This window comes from Sinohyriopsis cumingii, chromosome 12 (assembly GCF_028554795.1).
Source record: "Sinohyriopsis cumingii isolate HCF-2022 chromosome 12, ASM2855479v2, whole genome shotgun sequence".
In the NCBI taxonomy this organism is placed as follows: Eukaryota; Metazoa; Mollusca; class Bivalvia; order Unionida; family Unionidae; genus Sinohyriopsis; species Sinohyriopsis cumingii.
The window spans coordinates 2397208-2412747 of NC_142972.1; the positions used below are offsets into that span (position 1 = coordinate 2397208).

General features: G+C 34.3%; 1 protein-coding gene across 2 annotated transcripts; it reads right to left on the bottom strand.

Annotated features, from left to right (window-relative positions):
* Positions 1 to 3914: 3914 nt before the first annotated feature.
* On the bottom strand, positions 3915 to 14762 carry LOC149785919 (placenta-specific gene 8 protein-like). Of its 2 annotated transcripts, none has more exons than XM_089976153.1 (6): positions 14625 to 14762; positions 13078 to 13127; positions 11838 to 11875; positions 10021 to 10120; positions 4625 to 4764; positions 3915 to 4206 (listed from the first exon to the last, which is right to left on the bottom strand). In XM_089976153.1, coding segments are annotated over exons 1-6 (450 nt in total). In that variant the 5' UTR covers positions 14627 to 14762; the 3' UTR covers positions 3915 to 4086. The 2 variants fall into 2 exon arrangements, with proteins under 2 accessions (XP_089832279.1, XP_089832280.1); XM_089976154.1 differs by lacking the exon at positions 14625 to 14762 and adding an exon at positions 14449 to 14606.
* Between the last annotated feature and the right edge of the window lie 778 nt (positions 14763 to 15540).

A 15540-nucleotide genomic window follows, 5' to 3' on the forward strand; every position in this document is an offset into this window, starting at 1 on the left:
TCCACATTTACCAATGTCATCGCTATGACCACTATTACCAGTTTCGACACGACTACCAGTATTATAAATTTGTAACACTGTACCAATATCTCCACTATTAATGTATGCTTTCTTGCGTCTGCTAATTTTGGTTGACAGCACTTCTTTCTCACACTGTGTATATGTACCCTTTTTGTATTTTGCTATCGGTAAATGTACTGGGTTCAGTAACTCTGAGATAATAGTTTATGCAATAAGTCTTTAGCCACCTTTTGAGACAATTAACTACATTTTCAGCTAATGCATGCATGTGTAACTTCGCCCATGTCGCGCGTTCGATACGGCCCTCAGGCAGTAGGTTGCACATGCCTGATTTAATATATCAGGCACTTATTCCGTCAATATTTAAAGTACATTTCTAGGTAATAGTTTACTCGCCTATTAAATATATTCTCTGCTAGTCTTCCCATCCATATTCAGCACATTATTTTCAATACTGCTGTGTATACTTCCATACCTGGTGATATTTGGGTTGTACTTCTAGAAATAGGGAAATTGACATTCTATAAACAGTAGTATAAAAACCAGGGTTATAAATTGATGCATCAACATCTCTAGTAATATCAATTTTAGTTTATCACGCTTTTTTGTGCGATAGCACGGGACCAGCGTAACAAAATTTAATGGAACTTGCTTTGTATTTATTTGTGAATTTGTATCCTCGCTTTCTGTAAAAATAGCGACTTACACAATTTAGTCCAGGTCTCTGATATAAAGACTAATAGTTTTGTCCGGAAATCGTTTTTGTTATTTTAGTCACAGTCGCATTGACCTTTGATATTTTCATGCTGAAATTAATATACTTATTACTTAGCATAAATGCAAGCTGTTTACAAAAGTTTAGTAACCATATTTGGTATAGAAGTCAAGCTATTACTCGGAGACGTTATTGGGAACAAAGAGAAAAACAATGTTTTAACATGATACGTCTTACGTGTATTTTGAACAAGAAAATTGCTATACCATATTTGATATATCTCTTATTGTTATTGTACATAGGTTTTATGCCTTCAGAAAAAGTTATTATAAAGCGTATACCTTTCCTTCGTGTTGTGTGCGGCGGAAGATAGTTTCTTAAATCTTACCATGCAGGAGGATATGCCAATCACATCATCTACATGAAATAAAAGGGATTTTCTGGTCTGAGCATTATATCAACAACAATATCTTCTGTACTCTGTATCTCAGTATTAAATAATTACATTTATATTAAACATGTCGCCACAAATATACTGTATCATTTGCCACAAATATACTGTATCATTTGCCACAAATATGCTGTATCATTTGCCACAAATATACTGTATCATTTGTCATTCCTGGATTATCTGCTCATTTCTGTTCCCAAAACATATATTTCAAAACAATTGCAACATCTCTTAATGAAGTTTGTCGAATTAAAATAGTTCCAACGTATAAATTTATTATTGTCGCTTAAGAAGTAGTAACTTTTAAATCTAAGTAGTGGATCTGAGATCTACATAAAATCATTTGTAAATATTGAACAATTACCAAGAAAATGCCCAGAATTATGATTTGGTATTGATGTCGTACATACACACATACGTACATATCTGCATACATACCTGCAGACATACATACATACAAACATACATACATATCGTCGGGGTAAACTGTACACTCTAAGAGGCAATACAATTAAAAACTAGTGTGTGATATTACCTTGCCATTGAATAACGACCCTCGTTTTTATTAATTTCTGTCATTCTATGCTGTTTTGCGAAATACAGGAAATAAAACTGTTGATGTAAACCAACTTGCTATGATAAGATAACACGACCTTGACATTTGACCCCTCTCCATCAAACAATATAGTTCGTTGTCTCCTACAGAGGATGTCACAGGCACAGTTTGGTGAAGTAACAGGAAGTGAAACACGTTTACTCGTTGAAAGGAATTCGCTGAAGGTATATGAGGCCGGATTTATATTTTAGCACGGAACCATTTTTCTTTGCTCAGGTTGTTGATGTTGATCTAGGGTTTAACGCCATTTTTCAGCACAAGATAGGCTATACATGGCGGCCAGTGTAACTGGTGGAGGAAGAACCCTGGAAAACCCAGGGAAGAACCACCGACCCACGAGAAGCTACTGGCAGGCTTTCCCACGTACCCACGCTAGCCGAGCTTTGCTCAGGTAGAGTGACCTCAACTTCTGATAACACTCCCCCATCCAATTTTGTTATACAGGGCAACCAACCATCAAAGTTTGGAGAAGGTATGTAAAGCAGAACTAATTATTGCATTATTAACGGGCTAAAGGATAAACACAACCAAAGTATAAAACGCTAGACGAATTTTTTAAAAATTCAATGATATTCGAAGGTGCGGAAAATTTACTTTCATTTATTTAAATTTTGCAGAGCATAATTCAAACATTTGTTTCATAGTTATAATACATGTCTATCTTAAAGTGTCGCGTAGTTTTTACGTATATGAATCCAAGCATATATTTATCATGCATGAATTTGTTCTGTGGAAAATAGAATGTCACTTTGGATTCGAAATACATCCGCCATGTAAGATTATAGGTCAGTTCTGACACTCATGCTCTAGAATGAAAGTGTTCCAATTTTACTCAAACCCTTGCCATGGCATGAACGAAACAAACTGACCCTAAGTCCACAGGAGGAAAGGCTCCAAGGAAACAGCAACTTTTCAAATGAGGAATAGAATATAAAAAAAACATTGCAACAAAATATTAATAATAATTTACAAAGTGAAATAGAAAACACAAGGAGTGAACAGAATTCACGTGACAAGGACACAGCAAGGAAAGCGAGAAAACATAGCGGCAGCATGCAAGGAAATACGAAGGCTAGATAAATTTTGTAAGATAAAGAGAGTGGAAACAGAAGAGGGATATTTTCTTGAATGCTTATACAAAGAAGGCACACAATAATTAGACATGTCAGCAACACCAAGTGATAAAATACCTTCAACATCTACAGTGATGATAGCACTGAAACTACTTAACCCAGATTTGGTGAATCAAACATATTCAATAAACGGGAATGGATACAAAGGCTACATTCTACGCCCAAGAGGGAACATACCGATAATACCAATACCTGAACAATCAGGAGACCCAAGAGAGTGCAAATGAACAAAAGAAACAAACATACGTAGCGAGGGCCGAAATAGCCCTAAAAATAAACCAACAGGAAGAACAGATGGAACAACAACAACAACACATACACCTAAGTAATCAAAAAGAGACACAAGCAGAAATAAGCAAAGAACAAAATAATGAAATCCATGAGGTGACCGTAAGTACATTCCCATAAACGAAAACCAAGGAAGAACATATAAGACAACAACAACAACAATCCAACCAAAGCAAAAACCAAAGACAAAGAGAAGAAAAACTGGATGTAAAACAACTCAGGAAAGAGACACAACAACAACAACCAAGACAGAAGCAAACTCAAAACCTACAACAGACAAAAACATGAAATTGAGATGGGGCAACAACAACAACAACAGCAACAACAACAAGTCAAAGATTTTCAAAAAAACACAACAAAAACAGCAGCAAGAGCTTGGTCAAAAAAAAGAAACCAGAAAAACTAAGCATTAAGAAGTACCACATCAGAAAATACCGAACAGGGAAAACTAAAGCAACCAAAACAAGACGGGGCCAACAAGACCAACCAGGAGTACCATCAACAGAGACAAAATCTAGCGAAATAAAACAACTAACCATAACAGAGTACTTAAAAGAACAAGAGAGAAGTAGAAGGGAAGAAAGAAGAAAAGAGAAAGAAGAGCATAGAATGATAGAAACATATTTACCTGATGATGAATGCTTTGAAGATTATTTTGCAAAATATAGATAAAAAAATATATACACCAAGTAAAATCAAATTAACTTTAAATTTTTTATAACTAACAACTACTCATACATCGTATATTATAGCACACACTTAAAAGTAGGGCAGGAGGTCCTCCCTAACTGGTCTGCGAAGATGAAACAGGAGAGAGCACTCTCCAAAAACAAAAAAAAAAAAAATGATTATAGGTCAAGGTCTACATGTGCTCTCCGCGAAGACTTTGCTCAGCTCTCATTGCGTTAAGCTCCCGCTTCACTTGACACATCACGCAACAATGAAGCCATGTCGAAGCGCAATGGTCTCCACAGATGCTTCCCTGTAATCAGTGATTTACCTATATTAGAGTGCATAATTACAAGATTTTGCAAAAGTCACACATTAAAATTACTTCTTTCATCTGTTCTTCATTTATATGTGGCAAATTTCTAAATAGTCTATTTTTATTAGAGTGGATAATTTTGTCGCATATGTACTGTTTTCATAATGATTGAGTTCTCTCTAATTATTTCAGATTCAGAATGAAGTTTCTTTATTTCCTGTCACGCATTAAATGTTTAATGAGAATCACACGCAAATGCAAATATGGACAACACTGTTGATATATATATATATATATATATATATATATATATATATATATATATATATATATATATATCAACGGGAATCTAATTGAAGATATTTACGTCAGCAGATAGGGACAGACAGACTGATTGACAGAGACTTTACCATACCTGGATATCTCGTTGCATCCTGATTTTACTCCTAAGGCTGGTCAGGTAAAAAGGATGCCACAGCGGTAAACATATGTTTTCATCCATTTGGTTAGACAGATAGCAGCCATAACAATTATTACAGAACAAAACCAGTAGACCTGATAATAATAATAATAATAATAATAATAATAACAATATCAGGAAATGTATTGCTTATTTTCATTATGACATGTTGCTTCTAAACGAGGATTGCATGGCTATAAGATGCCATTAACAATGAATTTCTACGCCCAATCTATGTTTTTACAAGCCTTAAATTCTCCTTTTCGATCAATTACAAATGTTGGATATTCTGCACACAAAAAAAGACATATTCATGGAAACAATTATATCGGCAATGTGGCTTTTTAACTCTGGAATCCATACTCCTTACTGTCAAAACTGATGCTCGTCTTAAATGGGCATGATAACCGACGACGAGTGTTAATGTACATAACATGTTGGGAGATTAAACATGAAAATATGGTTTATTTGACACAGATTACTCAATACAATAGATCAGATATTGATTTGAAAATGATAAAGAAATTGTAATTCAATTAGTTTTGTGTAAACAAATTATAATGCCAAAATTGTTAGATACATCTCAAAGGGATAGGAAACAAATGTTACAGCTTACACTTTCCTCTTCATTATAAAATTAAATAGCTATCACGCATTCATGATGTATATATAATCAATTCAAAGTGTGTGTGTGTGTGTGTGTGTGTGTGTGTGAGAGAGAGAGAGACAGACAGACAGACAGACAGAGAGAGAACAGTCAGATTCGGAAACCGTGGTGTGTCCTTGGACAAAGCAATTTATTGTATCGGTACTCAGTAACCAACCTGTGCTACTGTGCCTTAAAATATAAGGGAAACGATTGACAATACGCAACAATTGACATTTCATTTAGTGCACAAGTCTATAGATCTGTTTGTTATTCTTCTCGGTCTTATTAAAACAGTCTTTCAATTTGTATTGATTTATGTTGTTTTACTGTGTCTCCAAACATTAGGGAATGAATGTATTAGAAAAAGTGGATCTCTTGTCTTGTTATACAATTTGCAATCCTAAAGAAAATAATAATCAATCTCAGTAGGAAATCCGCAAGAGTAGGAAGGATCAGCGATAATATTTGCTATAAATAATTCGTAGCTGAGTATGCTACATTCTGTCTTAAAGAAAGCAGAAGCTTACCGATCACCGCAGGTTAATATCCGGGGATTGAAATAAATGTTCTGACATAGGGACAGTTTCTTGCGGGTACAGGTGAGGATAGTTTCGTGCAGGTACAGGTGGAGACAGGTTTCATTTAGGTACAGTTAACTCCTTTCATTTGTTCATTATATATGGTAAGAAGGAGTTTTAAAAGAGATATCACGATATTGAAAAGTTAAAAAGGTTGCTCAAAATTCTCAAGATGGAAATTACAATGTCTTGTACATAGAGTTGAAGCAAGTGAATTATAAAATCTGGATATTGTTGGTAAATGATTTTATAAACAATTACAAAGATTTTAAATATGTCTTCTCTCTATAAGGGAAGGCCGGCGTCTTTCAAATTAAAGTTGACCTTCTTTCCTTGCATATTTCGATGGACCAGGAACTAATCTAGCTGGATTGAGTTGTTGTTATTTGAAGATTTTAGAAACAGTCATAATACACAGTTAACGCATATTATATTCGTCTTCTAGAGCAAACAAAAGTTAATTAAATTTTGCTTAGATTCTTTATAGAAGATATACTTCAATTTTCTTCAGATATCCAATATTCTGTACTGTAAAGCAAACGGAAGTAGGACTGATGCTTATAGCATATCTGCCGTTGATTCAAATGTTAAAGAATTTGTTACAAACGATAACTCTCTGAGTCCTATTAGCGACAAAATTCCCCAATCTATGTCCGCATATTCCCATCAATCACATAACGGCTTTCTTTCAGTTGCAATTCTCTATGCAATACCTTATGGAAGGCTTTAGAAAACAGAAAACGACGCTTGAGATTTCGTGTCTATCTATTGTACTGCTAGTTACACGGTGAATATCTAATATCTGAAATGACAATCACTCGTTATCGCCTTCCAACACTCACCATATTACAAACCCAACAGAAGGTAATTCCCTTGGACGGTGTGCTGCTTAGTGGTTACATGCATATATCTGAGATGTATTAATCACATTGTTGGCACAATTTGCATAAAGTATCTAATAATGCAACTGCGATGAAAATCCATAGTGGAATAGACATACTTTTCGGTGGAAACGTTGTAAACAGTTTCATCTAAATGCATGTATCTGGTGTGTCATCTACTTAACCTGACATGGCCACCATGAAATCAAGTAATACAAAATACAGCTGTTCGTGTACAAATTACAACCAAGACTAAAAGCCATAATCCAATTTTGAAACTATCATGGACACTCTCCAAAACTAAAAAATTCTGAAAAATGTAAAAGTGACGGTTTAGACGTACTAAAATTCCAGTACTTCGCGGACTTTAACGGACAGTGAAAAATCCAGAATTAAATGTACAAATTATGGTTTAGATGAAATGCAACACTAAACTTCCGAACGTTTAACGGACTTAGCCGAGATTGAAAAATTTGGGGCATATGTAAAAATTATGGCTTAGACGAAAATTATTACTAAAGTTTGAAACTAATATGGAACTTGGGAGACTGATCATTTTTCCGAAGTTTTAAATATGGCCGAGATAAAATATAATGCTAACATTGTTAAAGTAATATTAAATTTAGCATTACTAGAAAGAAATTCTCAAAACAATGTAAAAGTTGTACAAATAATGTTTAGCAATTGCAAACAAAAATATGAAAATATTAAAATGTATTAACTTATTCTTTAAAGTAAAATTTAAAATAAGAATAAAATAGATTATACCGAATTTAATGAAAACTAAAACTATCGATTTACTTTTATAAATTACAAAATAATCTTATGGACAGGAATACTAACATTGATCCCTACAAACAAATACATATTTTATCATCCAACATTCATCCGTACAAAAATAACATATAATGGTACTGAATGGGTGCATGTGATGATTAACAGTACACAGTTTTGTATACATCAAAGAGATAAGAGCAGTATAGAGGGCATCTTCGGCAAAGTCCAAAATAAATACACCTGCATTGCTCCACCAAAAACAAACTATCATCGTCGTGATCGTGTTCAACAATTGCAACTAGGGCGACGGAGACGGCAGAGATGATAGATTCGGACGAGGAAAAATGTGAAGAAAATTACATCTCATGATAGAGGATGCATGATTTATTTTGGACATTTTCAATCATTCAGCCCTTTTCAGAACCATCCACATCTCTCAAAAAGGCATACTAGTAAGTTATTGTAAAATATAAATAAAAAAACCTCTAAGAAGCTTGTGTTAGTGTATATATATATATATATATATATATATATATATATATATATATATATATATATATGTGTGTGTGTGTGTGTGTGTATGTATATATATGTATCTATATATATATATATATATATATATATATATATATATATATATATATTCCAATGCTAATTTTAATACTAGTAAAAATGCACAAATGAAGAATACTTCGATTTTTGCGGTTGGTATATACTTGGGATTAAGAATCACAGTCAAATTTCAACTTGTCACAAAAATCCATTTTTCCTGTTGGTATCAAGCTTTAAATTACTTAGAGGAATGAAATCTTCCTTTGAAATCTCTTTTTCATCACCTTTTTCTATTTCTTCATTCTTTTTTGTGTGGAGGAGAGTCTGAAGACCAGTGCCCTTGCTCTTGACACACAAATCATTGGTTTGTCTATTCAACTTTCTTAAGATTATAGGTTTAAACTATTTGACGTAGTTTCTATTTGACGTAGAAATCTTCGACAGCTATAATAGGTATTTTCACTTTTATCTAAAGAGGTGCTGTGGTTTGAGAGAGGGCCCAATGAGCTCTTTTCTTGTTTCAATCAACACATTTTAACAGCTTTTAGTAACTATTGCTAGGGACACAGTTTGTCGCGGAACATATTTTAGATAAAGTCATTTCCTTTCGTCAGGACAGCATGTGTTATATATGAGTTTAAACTCATTTGAGAGTCTTTTTCAAAAATGAAGTTTGACGGCGAACACAATCAATCGGGCCATCGCAGTATCGAATGTGTCCCAGACAAATCGACAGATCGACTGCCTAAAACGAAGTGGCAATGTTTGATGTATTCTTTGAAATTTGAGCGTATACTAACGTAAAATGCCCCCGAAATTTAAAATTTGTAAAACAGTTATACAAAATCTAAAAATAAAATTAAATTTAAAATAAAAAATTCAATACAGAAACGAACTTAACGAATAGTGAAGCCATCCGAACAAAATAATTGCAATACTCTTTAAACGTTAAGAAATAATATGTATAAATTTTATAACAAGTCTAATCAAATTGTGAAATATTTAGATTTGTATAAAAATAAAACTTTTTAAAATGTTTAAAGAAACTTTAAGGATAATGTAAACTTAAAAACATTAAAAATTATCAGATGATGATAACAAGTGATTGTCTTCATAAAACCAGGTATCAATCCTCATTACTTCACCCTCCAAATTTAACCCTATCTTTGCATATATGTTTGTTGATGTGTGTGCTGGTTTGACAGTGCATTGGTTACTAGACTTGAGTGTTGGCTAGCAGATGCGCGTGCTGATCAGTAACACTAAGTTTTAGTCAAGAAGTATTGGTGCTAGTCAGTAGCTGTGAATGCTGGTCAGTGGGTGTGGTTGCTGGTCGGTAACACTGTCCATTGCTTAGCAAATGTATACTGGCTCGTAGAAGTGAGTGCTGTTCAGTAAGAATACTGGTCGGTAGGTGTGGGTGATGATTAATAGCGGTGGGCACTGGTCAGTAGTTATGGGTGTTGGTCAGTGGAAGTGTCTATGCTGGCCAGTTTATATGGGTGCTGGTTAGAAACACCGTGTATTGATTAGCAATGTGTGTGCTGGTCATCCTATCTGTGAGGATGTTATATCCAATCGAAGCTGACGCCATGTCCAATCTATGTTGGGGTTGTACCCAATCCAAAATGACACCCTTGAGGATATGTAAGATCTTTACTGAAGCCTTAACTGCTAAACAGTTTAAAATATGACTGCATGTAGCACTAAGTTAGAACAAGAGTCTTCACGCTTGCATGGCTTCAGTGTTCCCGACAATATTTCGTGTATTTAACCAGCGCAAAGTTTTGCCTTCAACCGGACAGAATGAGTATTACATCCAAAGATGTTTCAGAATGATGTTTTTGCTCCTGTGTGTTTCTAAACAAGATTCCAATTATTATATCTCTATGGCTTTCTTCGATCGTTACTTACATGATCCTACGTCTTCTGTACAGCCACATATACCGCTCGACCAGTCCTTGGAGGGGTTTATCTTCAACTGGCCTACAGGCTGATTTATGACGATGGTAGTCTGAAAGAAACCATGCAAGCAATGCATTTCCCATAACCCCCATAAGGCACGACGTGAAAACAAAAAGAAGTACTTGAGAGAAATTTCTAGGTTATAACATATTCTGGTCAAGTTGAAAATAGGTCTTCAGTATAGCTGTTATAGAAGCCACGACGTTACTGGGGAGCCACTCCAAATACAATTTTGTTGCAGCATGTCTTCAGAAACATTCCAAGAAATGTGATCCAAATTGGCTAAATAGTTCCAGAGAATAAGTTGAAAATCGATTTATTCATTTGTTTGTTTTGGAATCCACGTCGTTGTTTAGGAAGTCATCTTAAAAACATAATTAATGCAGAGTAATATCTTGAAGAACAATCCTACAAATTCTGACTGAAATAGACCTAGTGGTCTTTTCACCAGCCTAAGATCACAATATTGCCTAACAATTCATGAGACCTGATTGATACCAGGTTCAATGACGGACCACACGCTGGACACACGGCCATACCATTAGCTCACATGGATAGGTGAATTAAACTGCTGCATTTTTATGATCGTACGGCGGTTTTTGATACTTCATTAATATTGAAGAAGAAGAGTTGTATTACTATGTCCTGCTGCCGTAGTTGAACATTTCTGTATTTGAATAATTCACCTTATAAATGTCATCCTAAACAAGAGTGACATATTTCTTGATTGATTTTAAGAGAATTTTATTAATACGACAGATGAAGGAGCTAAAACCCTTTTAGCACAGCAATTCAGAAACGAAAATCTAATGTCAGAAATTTACAAATTTTAAAAGTTGTAATGTTCCTTCAGACATTTGAGAAAATTTGTCAGTTTTAGTAATACCCAAAGGAATTATTTTGATTTAGATTATCATTAAAGCTCGAACACTATATTCATGCATTTCTGACACTGTTAATTTCACAAAATCTATATCGTCGCCTGCCTTTATTTAATCTGAACGTGAACATATCGTAAACGGTAAACATTACTTCTTTCATTGTCCATAATAAAATTATCTAAAATTTAATCTTGTCACTTCATTATAATATAATATTCCGGGTACCATTTCGTTGCAACTGCATGGCGAGGGGTGGGGTGAGGTATGTGGGTGTGTGCTTTAAACACAAATTCCTTTGACAAAGATGGAGTTCATGAAGATATAATCTTCCTTGTACCATGGTATTTTAAATATTAGCAACCTCATAGTATGGCAGGTAAAACAAACTCATTGTCATACCTAAGACTTATAACAATTTTACTAACGGCTGCCTCGCTTGGCGTTCAGCATTAAGATGTTAGTGTTGGGACTGGTCGGCCTGGTGTCAGGATAATGTGACTGTGTAAAACATGATGCTACATGTCTGCGGCATGTTCTAGACATGATGATAAACTGCCACAATGAAAACATCGTAGCGATATAACTGAAAAATTGTTAAGGCTATATTAAAATTCAAATCACACACACACACATACATACATACATGTCTCAAAGTCTCATCCCTACCTCTCTCTTAAATTTTCATTTATTTCTTGATGCTTTCTCAACGCGTGTTGAATGTCAAAAACACTGATCATCCATGACGGTAGATAATTTGATGTAGTCTTGGATGAAATCGGAGTCAAGTTTAACAATCTATTAACTTCAAGGTATGTCTAGTTGAATTGAGCTTGCTTATATTGGATCTGTTTTGCATATCATTCGCTCAGATGTATTTATTCTTACCTGGTGAACATCGGCGGACCTTTGAAAATGAATGTCACCTGTAGAATATAAAAGTATACTTTTTTAAATAGCTCTGCGGTGGACCGCTTTTAGTATTTTTCATTATCTTAATGAACAGTTTAGATACATTTCATAACTGTTCAAGCAATTTTATTCAAGACATTGGACAGACGAAAGGACAAAATTAATAAGCTATAGACCGACACAAATGACCTAGTCCGTTACTAATTAAGATTATTTAAGATTCATAAGAGACAGATCCACTCGAAAAATAAGGTTATTACAGGGGATAAAGCTTGCACAAGTGATTTAAAAGAGGTTTTTTGTTTATATGTTGAATGAATACGCAATTTTCAGGTCATGAGGCCATATAAGCTATAATAATGAAAGATGAAAGGGAGAGGTCATTCCTGTTGAGATATAATAGCTGCTCTCTCTCTCTCTCTGAAAGTAAAAGGTATGGTGTAAAAACGAGGTTCTTCACAAAGCAAGTCAACCAGCACACTATCGATAAATATCATGTTAATATTTATTTGTGGTCCTGTGTTTTGCATGCCTAGCACTCGGGTATTTATTATATTTTCTTTCTCTGATTGTTCAGTTTAAATATAGTTTTTTTTTAAAAAATCAGAAATTACTTGCAAAATATACGGATAGGTTTAAACAGAACATCTACATTCTCCATCATTGCGAAAAACACCTTTTCCATACAATCCTTCGTGTAACATTTTCTTGTTATAAACAAGAATTAAATTGTTCTCCACTCTTTCTCATGTAGCTGTCAAACGTAGGTTTGAATTAATGTTATATTATAATCAAATTGTCCTCCTGAAGCCAATAACGAAGTTGCAGGATACACTTAAATTTGAAACAGACACACTTGATTCCCATACACATGGAAGGTCAAAAATCTAGAACCATTAGAGGATAATAGTGATAAACAATGTCAGTATAGCTAGCGTCATGTAGCAAAATGGCGTCTGTCAATGGATACCAACAACTCTTCGGAAACGTTTGAAGTAGCAAATGTGTACAATATTTTATAAGGGTGAATTTTTGCATGGTGTAATAACACTAAAAACCTCTTCTGTTTTCTGTTCCTGAAAGTTTTTAACTCTTGATACAACATCACCCGTGCAAACCGGAAGCGGGATAAAAAGTATGATGAAAATTACGTTTTAATGAATACTGTTACCAATCAAGAGCCACTACTGACCGAACTCTTGACAGAGAGACAAACCTTGGATTTGAGGCTCATTTGTTCGCAGCTCATATTTCATTTGATTGGCCCTAAAAAATAAAAATACAAAAATTTTCAATTAAAAAAAAAACATTTTCATTTAAAGCAATTAGTAATCATATCGAAAAAAGTACATGTTCAAGATTTAGAAATATTTCGTGAATATTGTGCGATTTCCTTCGTTTTTATTTTGACGTATTCGTTAATTCGAATTCTTTAATCATGAAACAAACGTGTCCGTTTTAACAGAATTTCCATGTTTATTAAATGTCTATTAAAATTGTCCCACATCTAGTTTACTCTTACATAGGTAGCACAGACTACCTCCAACATCGATGGCAACCGGAAGTCGCAACGTCCTCTAATCCAAACTGCTACAACCACGTTTAGACTGTGCTACTTCAATATCCTCGTCCTTTTCTGATTTTAGACGATCTCGCGCATGGATTACCTAACTTTTAGCTTAAGTTGTCATGTTCCAGGTAATCAGATTGTGACATTTTAAGCCAACTAAAGCTATATCATTTTCTTACGTTAATTTTCTCGAAGTCTACATTGATGCATGCATACACCAAACTGAACAAAAGAATAAATAAAGTACAGCCCTTGACAAAAAAATCACTAAAAGCAAAAGTATTTTTTAATTATTCCAATTGATGAGAACATGCTAAAGTCTCAGCAATATAACTGAGCCGATTTTCATTTCTAGCATTTGATCAACTCTCATATTGACAAGTTTTACTCACTGTGTTTTCAAATTTGTATTATCATTCTTGTTTATCAGTGTTGCAGGTGACCATAGCTAACGAGCCATTGAAACATATTTTGACATGATACATAATACACGTGTGGAGAATATTAATAATTTACTTTTATTTCTGGTATAATTCGCTTCATAAACATATTTAGCGAAATTGAAATAGATGTGTTCACATTATATCTTTCGAACATCTAAATACATTTTAACATGTCTAGTCGTGCTTAGTGTATATTTCACATCGAGCCGATATATGAAAAGGAACTCGACTCAGCTAAGAATCCAAATATTAAAGGTCAAGTTATATATTAATGAAGTCAGGTGGGCCATTTATAAACCTATGAATGTGACGCTATATCCAGGTTCTGTCAAAACATAAAATTAAATCAAAGCAAAATATAGAATCGTCTGAAAGCAAATTGAGTAGAGTTTTCATTCTGGTGAGAAATTTGCATAAACGTAAATACTGGTACGTATCTTAGAGTCGTCTGAACATGTCGGTACGTTATTATCTCTAGGTATTATTTGCTATATTCATTTTGTGTAAAATCAGTTTTGCGAAAATCGTTTTCTTAAAACAAAAATGTAATCTTAATGAAATTTTGTTTACATACCGTTTTCACCCAAAGATTTGTTTGAAGTCAATGGATTATCAGATCCGTGTGGACCAATGTCATTAAAATCGGACCAATGTCATCAAAATCGGACCAGTGTCATCAAAATCGGACATCATAATCTGAACGTTTTCAACAGAATATGACATAATCAATTCCATTTGGATTCTACTTACATTCTGGTGAATTTCTCCGAACAAAATCAGTTTAACGGTGCAAAGTTGAAAAACTCTGTTGGTTACGATAGCCAGGTTGCTCTGTGCCCGAACTTTTAAGTTGATAGTCTTGCTACAAGCAAATGTTTCTTATTAAATCTGCGCACGTATGGTTCTTCCAGATGGATAACATTCCGTCATATTAAGTTAGCCGCATTTTCCACGTATATAATCTACCTGTCTAGCATGTAATAGAAAACGCATTCAGTTGAATATCAGAGATAATTCTGTTACGGCCTAGTGGTTTTGAGAAAATATTTTTATATTTTCATCCCCATTGGTAAATTGGAAAGCTTTTGGCTTTCATCATGAACGTTCACTGTTAGGAAAATATTTCTAAAGCTGGATGATTAGCCGGTTAAAAAAGTATCAATCATCTTACGAGTTCATCTGAGTGCGCGTAATGCAAGGGAGATAACTTTCATGTTCCAAAGTCCTTAAATCTTAAGATCTGTTAAGTAGTTGAGCTGAAACCTACTCTGGTTCAAATTATTTAGAAACTAATTGGTTCATCGCAAGGGCAGTTTGATTGGGTTAAACGTAATAAGAATTCAGAGAGCTTTTAGCTTTTATAAAGTATCTACAAGTTGTATAACGCGCGCTAGCTTAGTAATTAGCGTATTGAACTCAGAAGCGCGGAAATGCAGGTTTCGATTTCCAGGCTGTATCGTTTTCTTTGTTTGTTCTTATGCAAGGTACTTCGCTATCATTACTCAGGACAACTAGTCAAATCACCCTGGCAAAACACCTTTAATGTCGTGTTTTACTACTTAAACCATGTCAAAAGTCAGGTAGGCAAAACTCCATTCACAACCCTCAGTCACGAACAGAACAAATATCAGGTACACTCTATATGTATTTCGATTATGTACGTTTA